The following is a 12,599-nucleotide window of genomic DNA, read 5'->3' as shown; positions in this document are numbered from 1 at the left end:
TAGAACTAGAATAATCATTATTTTTCCATGATTCCAACAGTTCACCCAAGTGTTTTGACCTAAATCGCAAGTCAAATGGCAATTGCAACATTTGGTTAAAAATAAGGCCTAGATTGTTTGCCAATATCGTGCAGCCCTACTTGGCCGTGCGAAAATTATCTCAAATGAGTGCAGGAAATGCAAATATTTATGAAAATGCTGAATTTTTTTTTTTTGTTGAAGTTTAATTGAACAGTATAAAACAATCAGAATGCAGAGAGACCTATTAACTTCTATTATTAAAACACAATAGATTTGCAAACATCTGAGTCTTGAGAATTAGCGATAGCAAAACATTTGTCTAACCCCTTGCGCCTTAAAGCTGACCGTACGTTTTATTATCAAGCCAAAGTGATTGAGGAAGGTGCTTTAGCTCGTTACAGTATAATTGAGTAGCCAAGTAGTAACATTGTGTACTTCACTGTAGTCTGCATCCACCAGGCCACCCTTGCTTTGAAATGAGTTAGGATTTTGCATTCAGTACTTCCCTGTGCATGATGCATTAGTCCTGCAGCTATACTGGATTGAAGTCTTATTCCATCTCACTTCGTCACAACAATAACATGATTTAACTGAACATGGGCCTCTAGCCATACAAGTCCAGTCATTCCATAATGCCTGACTGCCTAGTACGTAACACCCTCTCGTATGACCGTCATGTGTTTCAGGCTGTTTGGGGCCTAGGGGTGAAAAAAGAAAAGGATTGTCTCCCAGAACCAGCAATGGATTTGACCTCTCAGCTTATGTGGGTTTTTTCTATTGGCCTTTCATTTATTTTCAAGGAGGAGAATGGAATGTTAGGCTGATGCGGTTCTGAGAATGAAGGATTCCGTTGGGTCGAACATTCTGAGCATACCGCTGTTATAGATGTGGTCATTTTGGTCAAAGGACACTATGCATCTCTGTGTTGATCTATCATAATACGATCTATGGAGAATATAGGTCTGTTATAGAGATGGCCTATTAGGGAGAAAGACAGGGCGCATGGTATTAATTAGGGGGAATCGGCATCTTCAGACATAGGAAGAGGGGGAGAGAGCGGTTTGTGTGTACGCGTCACGTTTGTGTGTGGACTTATCTGATATAGGTACTTTTTCTTTGATTACCGGAATCATGACTGTAGGTAACTGACTGAAAACAATTATCATACATTCTCCATTCTCTAGGTGGTGATTGAATGCCGTTAGAAAAGGTACTGAACTCTGTGATGACATCATGCATATACTGCACAGTACATACAATACAAATTCACTCACCCCCCCCACTAAACAAGGAGGGTGTTGCAGGGCAGGCAGGGGACAAAAGTCCACCACAGCTGGTAAGGGGTAAGAGGTTAACCTCTACGGGATCGTTGTCTCTATTACCGGGACGGTTGAGCTGACATGCACTAATGTGATTAGCATGACATTGTAAGTAACGGCAAACTTTCCAGGACATAGACATGTTTTATTCCATTGGTGCGGCAGGTAGCCTAGTAATTAGGGCGTTGGGTCAGTAACCAAAAGGTTGCTAGATCGAATCCCCGAGCTGACAAGGTAAAAATCTGTCGTTCTGCCCCTGAACAAGGCAGTTAACCCACTGTTCCTAGGCCGTCATTGTAAATAAGAATTTGTTCTTAACCGACTTGCCTAGTTGAATAAAGGGTAAATAAATACAAATATTGTTAAAAGCTGCACTATACAATTTATAGTAGCTATTACAGTGAAAATACCATGCTATTTTTTTGAGAGTGTACAACAACAAAAAACCTATCACAGTGACTGGTTTGATACATTCACCTCTGAAGGTAGATTAATGAACTTACATTCAGTAATCTTGCTCTGATTTGTCACCCTGAGGGTCCAAGAGATAAAACCTTTTGTTTTGTTTGATAAAATATTTTTTTATATTCAAATGTAGGAACTGGGTTCTAAAGTTTGAACCCCTGCTGTCTTTGGCTCCATACCCACCCTGCCCGGCCATCTAGATGTGTGAAAGTTAGTGTATAAGCAAATGATCCATGTATGACATTCCTGGGAGTGTATAAACTTAAATTTAGTATTACCATATCATTTTTGAATGTTCTCTTTAGTTATGTACTTAAATGTATCAATTGACCAATTCGGCACATTTGGGCAATACTTGTCCAGTATTGCAGCGCTTCACTGGATCAATCTGAAACTTTGCACACACTGCTGCCATCTAGTGGCCAACATCTAAATTCCGCCTAAACTGCAATATTATATTATGGCCTTTCTCTCTTTCCCAAAGACGGAAACAAACAAAAAAATGATAGAAAACGCATTTTTTTTTGTTTGTATTATCTTTTACCAGACCTGTGTTATATTCTCCTACATGAATTTCACATTTCCACAAACTTCAAAGTGTTTCATTTTCAAATGGTATCAAGCATATGCATATCCTTGCTTCAGGTCCTGAGCTACAGGCAGTTAGATTTGGTTATGTCATTTTAGAGGAACATTAAAAAAAAAAAGGGTCCGATCCTATTAAGACTAGCCTAGTAGTCAAGGGGGAGGATCATAGTCATTTGGTATATTGGGTAGAGGAGAGCCTGGCTTTATTCACTGTTATTACTGTGTATAGTGCTGGCTCTGACCCCCTCCTGCTCCTTAATTACAGTATGGGGAAGTGTGTGTGTGTGTGTGTGTGTGTGTGTGTGTGTGTGTGTGTGTGTGTGTGTGTGTGTGTGTGTGACTGCAGACAGTGTGGTGGCAGATTGCAGCCTCGTTGTATGGGCCCTGCCATCGACCCACCCCCTTCTAATGAGAGATCAGTTGCCTGTTGTCCTGCTGTTTTACATGGTCCTCTGTCTCCCGTAACAGTCATAGGTCATAGTTATATATGCCTCTCTTGTGTTTACATTATAATAAAGGCGATCTACAGGGTCCTGTAGATCTAAGGTCTAAGCATGACCTTATCTATAGTAAAGACTTGAGGAAATTGAGCCTGGCAGTGTTTCTGTTCATTCAGACGTCCTGCTATGTGTTTTCATATAGCCGGGTTTGAGGCCCCTGAATCTGTATCCGAGGCTAAACCAAACAAATGTCTTTCATTGAAACGAATTTGATTGAAAAAAATGTAGGTGGGGCAATGGGCCTATGGGCAAGGCAGGCAGTTGCCTAATTTGGTTTATTACCTGGAGTGTCTTACCGTTAGATGGTGAAATTGGGTCCCTATGGTTACCCTGTGGCCAATGGCGTGTCTCGGCTGGAGCTGGGACTCTGTGCCGTTGCTGGATTGAGTTTTGCAAATATGTCTGTGTAGATTGCTGTGGGACTCCCCAGGCCCCTAACAATATACTTATATTTCTAAATAGAGGGATGCGGGCTCACTTCAGGTCTTTGTGTGGTTGACGGGTCAGGATATAAGCTGTAGTGGTGTGTTTCTACACCGCACGACGGGGGGGAATTGGGAGTGAGTATTGGATGATCTAAATCTAGTCTGGAACTAGTCCTTTCCCACCCCCATCCCGTTTGTGGATTATTTTGATTTTGAGAAAACATGTATAATCACAGTGATTCAGCTGGGTAAAGTCAGAGATATTGGATTCAGGCATTTCTATGAAAAAATTATTCCTGATATGATGGGGTGGGGATAGTCACATGTTTGCAGAATGCGATTACATTATGTTGTAGCTGATGCAGTAACAAACCTGTTAATGTCACTGATTTTGAGACGATAATAATAGTCAAAAGGTGCCTCGGTTAATTGAAGTCGTCGCCCCCCCGTAAGGGTTGTTATTTGACTTTGGATGGACTGTTTGTTCTATTGTGTGAAGTTGAACTCTGATTTGAAGGTGATCACATCTGTTACTTGGGTGTTGCATGATGTTTTTGTAACCAAATGGTTATTATCCGCCCTGGTCCAAGACCCCATCGCACCATCAGTTTACACACAAGTCCCAGGCAGGGTGAAACGTACAGGTTGCGCCTTTTGAAATGAATTCATGAATCTACTGTTTAGTAAGCCAGACATTAGGGCCACCGCCAGCCATGTGTTTTACGTTTTACTGAATCAGTCCAGGCGTCTGCCCCGTGTCGCCACAGACTCCCTCCCTCCCCCTCAGTAATGTATGACGTGTCGCAGGCAGAGCAACCACACACTCGCGCGCGCACACACACAGTGGGGCCATAAAACTGCTTTGTCACTGCAATTTCCCTGTCCATTGGCCGGCACACAAACAGCCCTGTCCCTGATGCCACTGTAATTACTTTTATTTATGATCCCCCCCCCCCAACAGCCTTGAGGTTCTTCGGTCTACATTTCACTCTGCACCCTATATTTCACTCTGCACTTCCTCGATCTCGCTCTTCTGTCTCATTCCTTTTTTCTGCCATTCTGTTCCTGTATCTGATCGCACTCTCGTAGTCCCTTCTCTCTCTGGCTCTGTGGTGGGAAAAAAACAGACCACTGGCGGCTGTGTCAGCACTTTCTCGTGTGGCGTGTGTATCTGAGGGAGAGCTGGAATAATCACACTCCTCTGACTTTTGACAGACAATGAGGTTCTTCATAACACTTGCGATGTTAGAGCAGAATGCAGGGAAAAGACATCGCTAACTGTATGCTTTTCTACTCAGCCTTTCTCCTTTTGACTAGGAACATATTTCCCTCTGTGTTTGTGTGTGTGCGTTTGCGTGTGTGTGTGTGCATGTTTGCGTCTGCATGTGTTCCTATAGGTGTGTGTCTATATAGTGTGCCCCTCAACAGTCAAGTACATGCATGTGACCCAGTTCTTCATGCTGTTGCTATGACCGTGATGTCACCTGATCCCCTAATGCGATTGGTCTCTTTTTGTTTCAGATCTGCTGCCTCCAGTCGTGGGTGAACAAAGGAGGTGAGACGAGGTTGTTCCTTCCCACAATCTTACACCCCTGGGCCTACTGATCCGGACCACTGCCCCTGCACTCGCTCTGCCTCTCCCTTCTCCCCACTCTCCCTCTCTCTCACTCCTCTTGTTTCTCTCTCTGTCTCTGTCGCTCCACCCTGGGGCGGGCAGACTCTGGGGCAGTAGGAGCAGGGCAGCAGTAGGGGCTGATTGATGCTCTGTGGGGATGAGACCTGGCTGTTGAAGGCCAGTGGAGACGGCCCCCATTCTCCGCTCGCCTGGCTTCATGTGCGTGCCTGCAGGCTGCCCTACGCGCAGCAGCAGAGCCACCCCCCGCGTCAGCCACCACGGCGGCCACCCCAAGCCACCCAGACATGCCCACCGAGACCCTGACGCCGCTGGCAGATAGCAAGCCCCCCGGCCATGGGGCGGCCTTTGCCTCCACCGTCCCACTGCGCATACTCAACAAAGGGCCCGACTACTTCCGGCGCCAGGTGGAGCCCAACCCTAAGCGGCTGAGTGCTGTGGAGCGGCTGGAGGCGGACAAGTCGAAGTACGTCAAGAGCCAGGAGGTCATCAACGCCAAGCAAGAGCCTGTTAAGCCCCCGCTGCTGGCCAAGCCGCCTGTCTGCCCTGCCGTGGCTAAGAGAGGGGCGAATGGGGGCGGTGGGGGGGACCTCAAGGCATCCAACAACAACTCCAAGTCAGACACGTGCACCACCACCAGCAAACGGGAGAACCTCAATCTGGAGATCCTTAAGAACCTCTTGAACAGCTCCGGCTCGACCTCTGAGGGCCACGCTAAGAGCGCTACTCTAAAGCCCGGGGCCAGGAGCTGGGCCCCCCACCGCTCTATCCCCACCACTACGGACTGCTCTGAGCCCACCAGCCTCCATTCCTTCTCCGAGTCCCTCAAGGTGCCTCCCCCTGTACCCGGCCGACGGAGCCCACAGGGGGGCAACGGCCAGGGGAGCAACCTGAACCTCAGCCGCCGCCTGCTGGAGGAGCGGGGCGAGGGCAACCGCTCACCCCTCCACGCCTCCCACAGCTCCTCCGACATTCGCAGGCTATGCAACGGTAAGCCTCTAAGGGTGGCCCGAAGTAGTAGCAGCTCCGCACCTCCCGTACCCCCTAAGCCCAGCCCCAAAGTCCTTGCCCCCCTCTGTGACAACGTCCCCCAGGCCCCTGAGAGCGAGGCCACCCCCACGCCGCCCTCCTCTGCCGCCCCAGCTGAGCAGTTGGAGCTAGAGCTGGGGAGCTCTGTGGCCCGCCGGCCGTCCCTGCATCGCTCTAAGTCGGACCTGAGCGACCGTTACGCACGAGCCGGTGCCGACGTGGAGCGCTTCTTTAACTACTGTGGGCTGGACCCCGAAGAGCTGGAGAGTGTGGGCGTAGAGAGCTTCGCCCGTGCCAACTCCGACATCATCTCCCTCAACTTCCGCAGCGCCAGCATGATCAGCTCGGACTGCGACCAATCACGGCACAGCAACGAGGACATGACGGACGAGGAGGAAGATGCGAGCGAACGCGTGCCTTACGGGATCTCGGCCGTAGAACGCAACGCCCGCGTCATCAAATGGCTGTACAGCATCAAACAGGCACGCGAGTCGCAGAAAGTATCTCATGTCTAAAAGAGAGGGAAGAAACAAAAAAATATATATTACCGATGCAATGAAGATCTTTGGACACTTGCGCACTGAATCTCTCTGAATGTCAAAGTATTGATCAGGCAAGGCGCCCGTGGATGGCTCTTGCGGTCGCTTTCGCGTTCAGTGTTTGTTGTCCTCTGAATCTGCATGACTCCTTCCACCCAAACCCGCCAGTGCGGCCTCCAGCTAAAGCAGCAGGTTTAGGAAAAAATTGCCTTTTTCAAGATGGCTGCCGTTCAGTGCCGTCTTTTCGAGCAGCGCAGCTCTCTCTCTCATTGTTTTGCTTTCCCTGTTTAGACCAGCATTATGATGCCAGCTCTTTTTAGGTGTGTCTTCTTAATGTCCTTTCGTTCTGAACAACACTAAGCCTGGAAGCCATACGGGTGTGAATGCAGCGCTTCAGTGTGTAACCAGTCTTTAGTCTGATAATTCTCTCTGATGCATCTGAGCTTTGTGTGTGAAAAAAAAACTCCCCTGAAAAAAGGACTGTGGAAGCATGGTACAGTCCAAACCTGCCTCACCCCTTTGGTACCTGGAGAGTTTGTTTGGTACATTCCAGACCCAGACCCTGCCCCCTTCCTGGGGAAACCCCAGCTTAACCCCTCTCTCAGCATTACTATGGCGATAACGTTCAGGCAGCATCATGAAACCATTCAGCATTACGTGGTTTTTGCTTCTGTTTAGTTTGTTGTCCATAATGTTCTTATTGACAGTTGGATTTTGTGATACTGGCTTTTCTTTAAGATGTGTGTAAATGCTGTAAGAAAATGTATATACATATTTTTTTTTTTTTATTGATTTTTGTCAGAGGACGCCTGTCAAGGTAACTTACTACATTGTTCAGTCTTCTCTCTGGGCTTGACTGTGAGACCGCGTCAAGCCCTGTTCATGATCAAATGTGTATGACGTTGTTATGATGACATACATGGTTCAGTGTATGGGAGTTGGAACTGTTACAGTACTTAAAAATTAAGGCAATTAATTGTTTTCAATGTTAGTTATTTTGCATTATTTCAATAAATGGCTTGTTTTGCCATCTGCCATCTACGTCGAAAAAATGTGAGTATTATTTCATTAAAATTATATTTGATGAGGAAACATTGAGCTCTGTTCATTTTCACTACAACAATAGTTATGGTTACTGCATTACCGTTACATCACCCATCTAACCGCTGGAGGATCAGAAGAATACCCATGTGAGTGTAGTCTGTTGATGTTAGCTCATAGATCAGAGGTCACCAATATCACCTTCCTTGTGCGGTCCTATAAAGCAAAAAAGCTGTCAAGATGTATTTTCCATGCTTCTATGTATCGCTCCACTGACTGTACAATGAACCTGAGCTAGTATGTAAAACTGAAAAAGAGTATGTTTACAGTTACTCCTATCGCCACTGTTCATGTTCCAGGTTTAAAAGGCTGTGGGATATGTCAGGAGAGTGATTCATTGTGGGTAACGCAGTTTCTTTATGTAAATTGTTCCTCTCTGAGCTCAGAGACGAAGTGACCTAATCTAAAACCAATGTGGAAAGGACAGATTCTCTCATCTTTCAAATACAGTTTAGACGTTCATACAATAGATCATTTAGCTATTTGAGTTTGAATTGTAGGACCCCTTTAGGTATAAAATATTGGATTTGGCCTTTACTACTAAAGCCCAGAGAAACACATTCATAAATGGCAAAAATAAATGGCAAAAAAAGACAGTTAAAAAAATCGATCATAAGAAACAAGGTTTTGAAGTGTTTGTCCTATGTTTAGGAGATAAAAGAAAGCAGCAGTCCTGGACACATACACATACAGTTGAAGTCGGAAGTTTACATACACTTAGGTTGGAGTCATTAACTCGTTTATCAACCACTCCACAAATGTCTTGTTAACAAACTATAGTTTTGGCAAGTCAGTTAGGAAATCTACTTTGTGCATGACACAAGTCATTTTTCCAATAATTGTTTAGAAACACATTATTTCACTGTATCACAATTCCAGTGGGTCAGAAGTTTACATACACTAAGTTGACTGTGCCTTTAAACAGCGTGGTAAATTAGAGAAAATGATGTCATGGCTTTAGAGGCTTCTGATGGGCTAATTGACATCATTTGAGTCAATTGGAGGTGTACCTGTGGATGTATTTTAAGGCCTACCTTCAAACTCAGTGCCTCTTTGCTTGACATCATGGGAAAATCAAAAGAAATCAGCCAAGATGAACACCATGGGACCACGCAGCGATGAACGTACTTTGGTGCGAAAAGTGCAAATCAATCCCAGAAAAACAGCAAAGGACCTTGTGAAGATGCTGGAGGGAACAAGTACAAAAGTATCTACAGTTGAAGTCGGAAGTTTACATACACCTTAGTCAAATATATTTAAACTCAGTTTTTCACAATTCCTGACATTTAATCGTAGTAAAAATTCCCTGTCTTAGGTCAGTTAGGATCACCACTTTATTTTAAGAATGTGAAATGTCAGAATAATAGTAGAGAGAATGATTTAGTACAGCTTTTAATTCTTTAATCACAGTTTCAGTGGGTCAGAAGTTTACATACACTCCATTAGTATTTGGTAGCATTGCCTTTAAATTGTTTAACTTGGGTCAAACATTTTGGGTAGCCTTCCACAAGCTTCCCACAATAAGTTGGGTGAATTTTGGCCCATTCCTCCTGACAGAGTTGGTGTAACTGAGTCAGGTTTGTAGGCCTCCTTGCTCGCACACGCTTTTTCAGTTCTGCCCACAACTTTTCTATAGGATTGAGATCAGGGCTTTGTGATGGCAACTCCAATACCTTGACTTTGTTGTCCTTAAGCCATTTTGCCATAACTTTGGAAGTATGCCTGGGGTCATTGTCCATTTGGAAGACCCATTTGCGACTAAGCTTGAACTTCCTGACTGATGTCTTGAGATGTTGCTTCAATATATCCACTATTTTCCTACCTCATGATGCCATCTATTTTGTGACGTGCACTAGTCCCTCCTGCAGCAAAGCACCCCCACAACATGATGCTGCCACCCCTGTGCGTCACGGTTGGGATGGTGTTCTTCAGCTTGTAAGCCTCCCCCCTTTTCTACAAACATAACGATGGTCATTATGGCCAAACAGTTCTATTTTTGTTTCATCAGACCAGAGGACATTTCTCCAAAAAGTACGATCTTTCTCCCCATGTGCAGTTGCAAAACGTAGTCTGGCTTTTTTATGGCAGTTTCGACTCTAGGGGGTTAATCAACCCTTGAAGCACAAGGTCACACGTTACACAGTGAAACATCACTGATGGACACCCCCCCCCCCCTGCATTGAATGAAAGAAAGTGCTCACCCTCAGATTATTTCTCTATTGTAATTGGGTGGTGAAACCTCCAAGATAAGACGGTCGGTCTGTCAGAGGTTTTTAACCACAAGTCTAGTCCCCACACCCTAACATGTTTCACTAAGGGGTCAGTATGAACGCACATACCCACACTATGAATCTACAACTGCTAGATAGACAATATGGTTATAGTTTCTACAGTGCTCTCAGGAGAAGCATTTCCAGTCTTCATCCCCCACACCTGGTTGTTTTAAAAACAGTATGACCCTCCAGCATGACCAAGCATGATCTCCAGCAAAACCAAGCATGACCTTAGCCTCACCCTTGAGTCACAAATGGTTAGTGTCTGTCTGCTGATGTGCTGCCAGGATACTTCTAGGGTACCTTTTAGATGGCCTAGAATCTGGAACAGGACATTTGCCAAGACAGTAAATATGAGTGTTTGACAAGCCCCTGAGCTTGGATTCCCAGAAAAAAATATATATTTCTGTTAAATATGCACTATACAGAAATCGCTCTGCCATTTCCTGGTTGCAAAATGTCAGTTTATGTGTCAAAACAAGCAATTATAGTGTAGATCAGGGGTACTCTGGTCTACCTGATAATAAAGGTAGAACATAATACCCCTGCACACACACCTGGTGTCACAGGTCTCAATCAGTCCCTGACTAGAGGGGAACAATGTAAAAATGCAGTGGAACTGGCTTCGAGGTCCAGAGTTGAGTTTGAGGGGTGTAGATAATCATTGTAACATCTAAACCACTGTGAAATGTTGTTTCCATAACCAAAAATATTGTATCTTCTGCTGTTTGAAGCTGGTGTACAAAACCGAAAGTAAAAGATGCAAAACTTAAACATAAGAACGGGAAGCATATAAATAACGCACAAAGAACAGATCTACCGCTTCATAGACTTGCTTTCAATGAGAATGACAGATCTATAACTCACATTTCTATGTGAATTTGGTCGGGTTGCCCAAAAAGTTACATATTGCAGCTTTAACTGTACATTCAGTTAAAGTAGGGTTTATTTCAAAGCCATGGTGTCAAACAACAACAACAACAACCTCACAAAACCCAATACAAAACATTAACGAGGGCCTGCTGGCCCAGGGCCGGTAAAAAAATGTGTGTCCGGCTAGTGTATCCAGTGACTGTATATAGGAATGTAAAAAGCCATCGATCACATGACACCATTTATTATTTTGTGAAGACTCAATACCACATTGAAGCCAAATAAAGTCAGTTAAGATGGTGTCTCATGGAGACAAATCATGAGCAGTTTGAGCTACTACAGGAAGTGACGTTGTAGGCTAGCTCAGTGCTGCCCCCTCTCAATGAGTAACTCAATTTGAAGGCCCACCGGGGTACTGCAGGCTGTTATTAGCAACTCAATTATCCTTATACCTTATTCTGTGTGTGATTTAAAAAATAATCAGTTCAAGCACATAAATTTGGTGAATTAGAAGCAATTATTGATACCATTATTGACTTCGATTTATTTATTTTTTACAAAGATTGAGCTCAAAGATTGCAATTTTTCCATTCACGGGGGATCCTTTTTTCTGCTAACAATGCCGGCAGTACTGTGGTTGGCCTTAAACTTCCGTAGCTAAAATGAGAGGGGGCAGTCGTTCTCCTCTTAGTGGATCTCTTCAGTCATTGGCATCAATAATTTACCTACTCTGTCGGTCTACCATTGAAAACCATTGAAGACTACACACAGAAAAGTATTTTTATTTGAGCAATACGATTGGCCGTTTATTCATGCACCAACATGCTCCCGCAAGTCACAACTTCTCTAGCCCAAAGGCCGGCAGATGGCGAATTTGAGCCGTTTCATCTTACCGTCCAAAGGCATTGTATGCAGCCTGCTATACACTCGTATCTTCCGTGGACCGGTTCGTACATAAAACATTCTCCTTTCAGTCTGCAAAGCGTTGATTTCCTCTTTAACTCAATATAATGGCGAGAAGGTGGGGGAAAAAACGGAGAAAATATGCGTGCATTCGCTAGAGTGACTAATATCTAGGAATGCTAGTCTCAAATGATGTGTGTCACGTTCAGAAAATCAGTTGGCAGCAATCTGTTGTTAACCCCTGGCTGAACGTGAGGCGCAACATTAGGAAGTTGCATTAGCTACTCTAGCATGGTGGTGGAAAATGTTGCATACAATGCTTTTGGAAGGTAAGATGAAACGACTTTAACATCGCCAACTGCCAGCCTTTGGGCTACAACTTCTCAAGCACCCTAGCAGTCCAGAAGTCGAAGTATTCAAACTGCATGAGCGCGCTGTCCTGAGCAAAAAGAAGCGCCCAACAATCTACTCCCTGAGGTTATTTATTTTAGGGAAAGTGATTTACAAAAGTAAACTTTCAGTAGTGAACATACTAGCAATAAAAGAAAGCTACAAAAAGACACTGTAGCATTAGCCTTGGCTAGTCTACCATAGCCTGGAACGCAATTGTCTTAAAAGCGGCAGCGCCCATTTTGAAATGTAAAGAAATGATCCTCAAAATGACGCACTTTAGAAAAATAATGTATGTAGTGCAATTCAAAAGAATAATGACTTACAGTGCATTTTTACTAAATCCTCATCATTCCACACACAATACCCCATAATGACAGTGAAAACAGGTTTTTAAAAATGTTTGAAAATGTTTAAAAACCTAAAACAGAAATACCTTATTTACATAAGTATTCAGACCTGTTGCTATGAGACTCGAAAATGAGCTCAGGTGCATCCTGTTTCCATTGATCATCCTTGAGATGTTTCTACAACTTGATT

General features: G+C 44.4%; 1 protein-coding gene across 6 annotated transcripts in view; it reads left to right on the top strand.

Moving 5' to 3' along the window:
* The window catches only part of LOC106568877 (protein FAM110B), a 45,086-nt gene extending 37,475 nt beyond the window's left edge, over positions 1-7,611 (top strand). For 5 of the 6 annotated variants that reach the window (XM_014139648.2, XM_014139651.2, XM_014139652.2 and 2 more), the window contains one exon: positions 4,840-7,611. In XM_014139648.2, coding sequence (XP_013995123.1) covers positions 5,239-6,495 — 1,257 coding nt within the window. In that variant the 5' untranslated portion in view covers positions 4,840-5,238 and the 3' untranslated portion in view covers positions 6,496-7,611. The remainder of the gene's footprint in view (positions 1-4,839) is intronic. The other variant, XM_045693981.1, reaches the window with a different exon arrangement.
* Positions 7,612-12,599: the final 4,988 nt, after the last annotated feature.

This window comes from Salmo salar, chromosome ssa14 (assembly GCF_905237065.1).
Source record: "Salmo salar chromosome ssa14, Ssal_v3.1, whole genome shotgun sequence".
NCBI lineage: Eukaryota > Metazoa > Chordata > Actinopteri > Salmoniformes > Salmonidae > Salmo > Salmo salar.
Note: the sequence above shows the minus strand (reverse complement) of the source record. Positions and strands in the feature narration are given on the sequence as shown.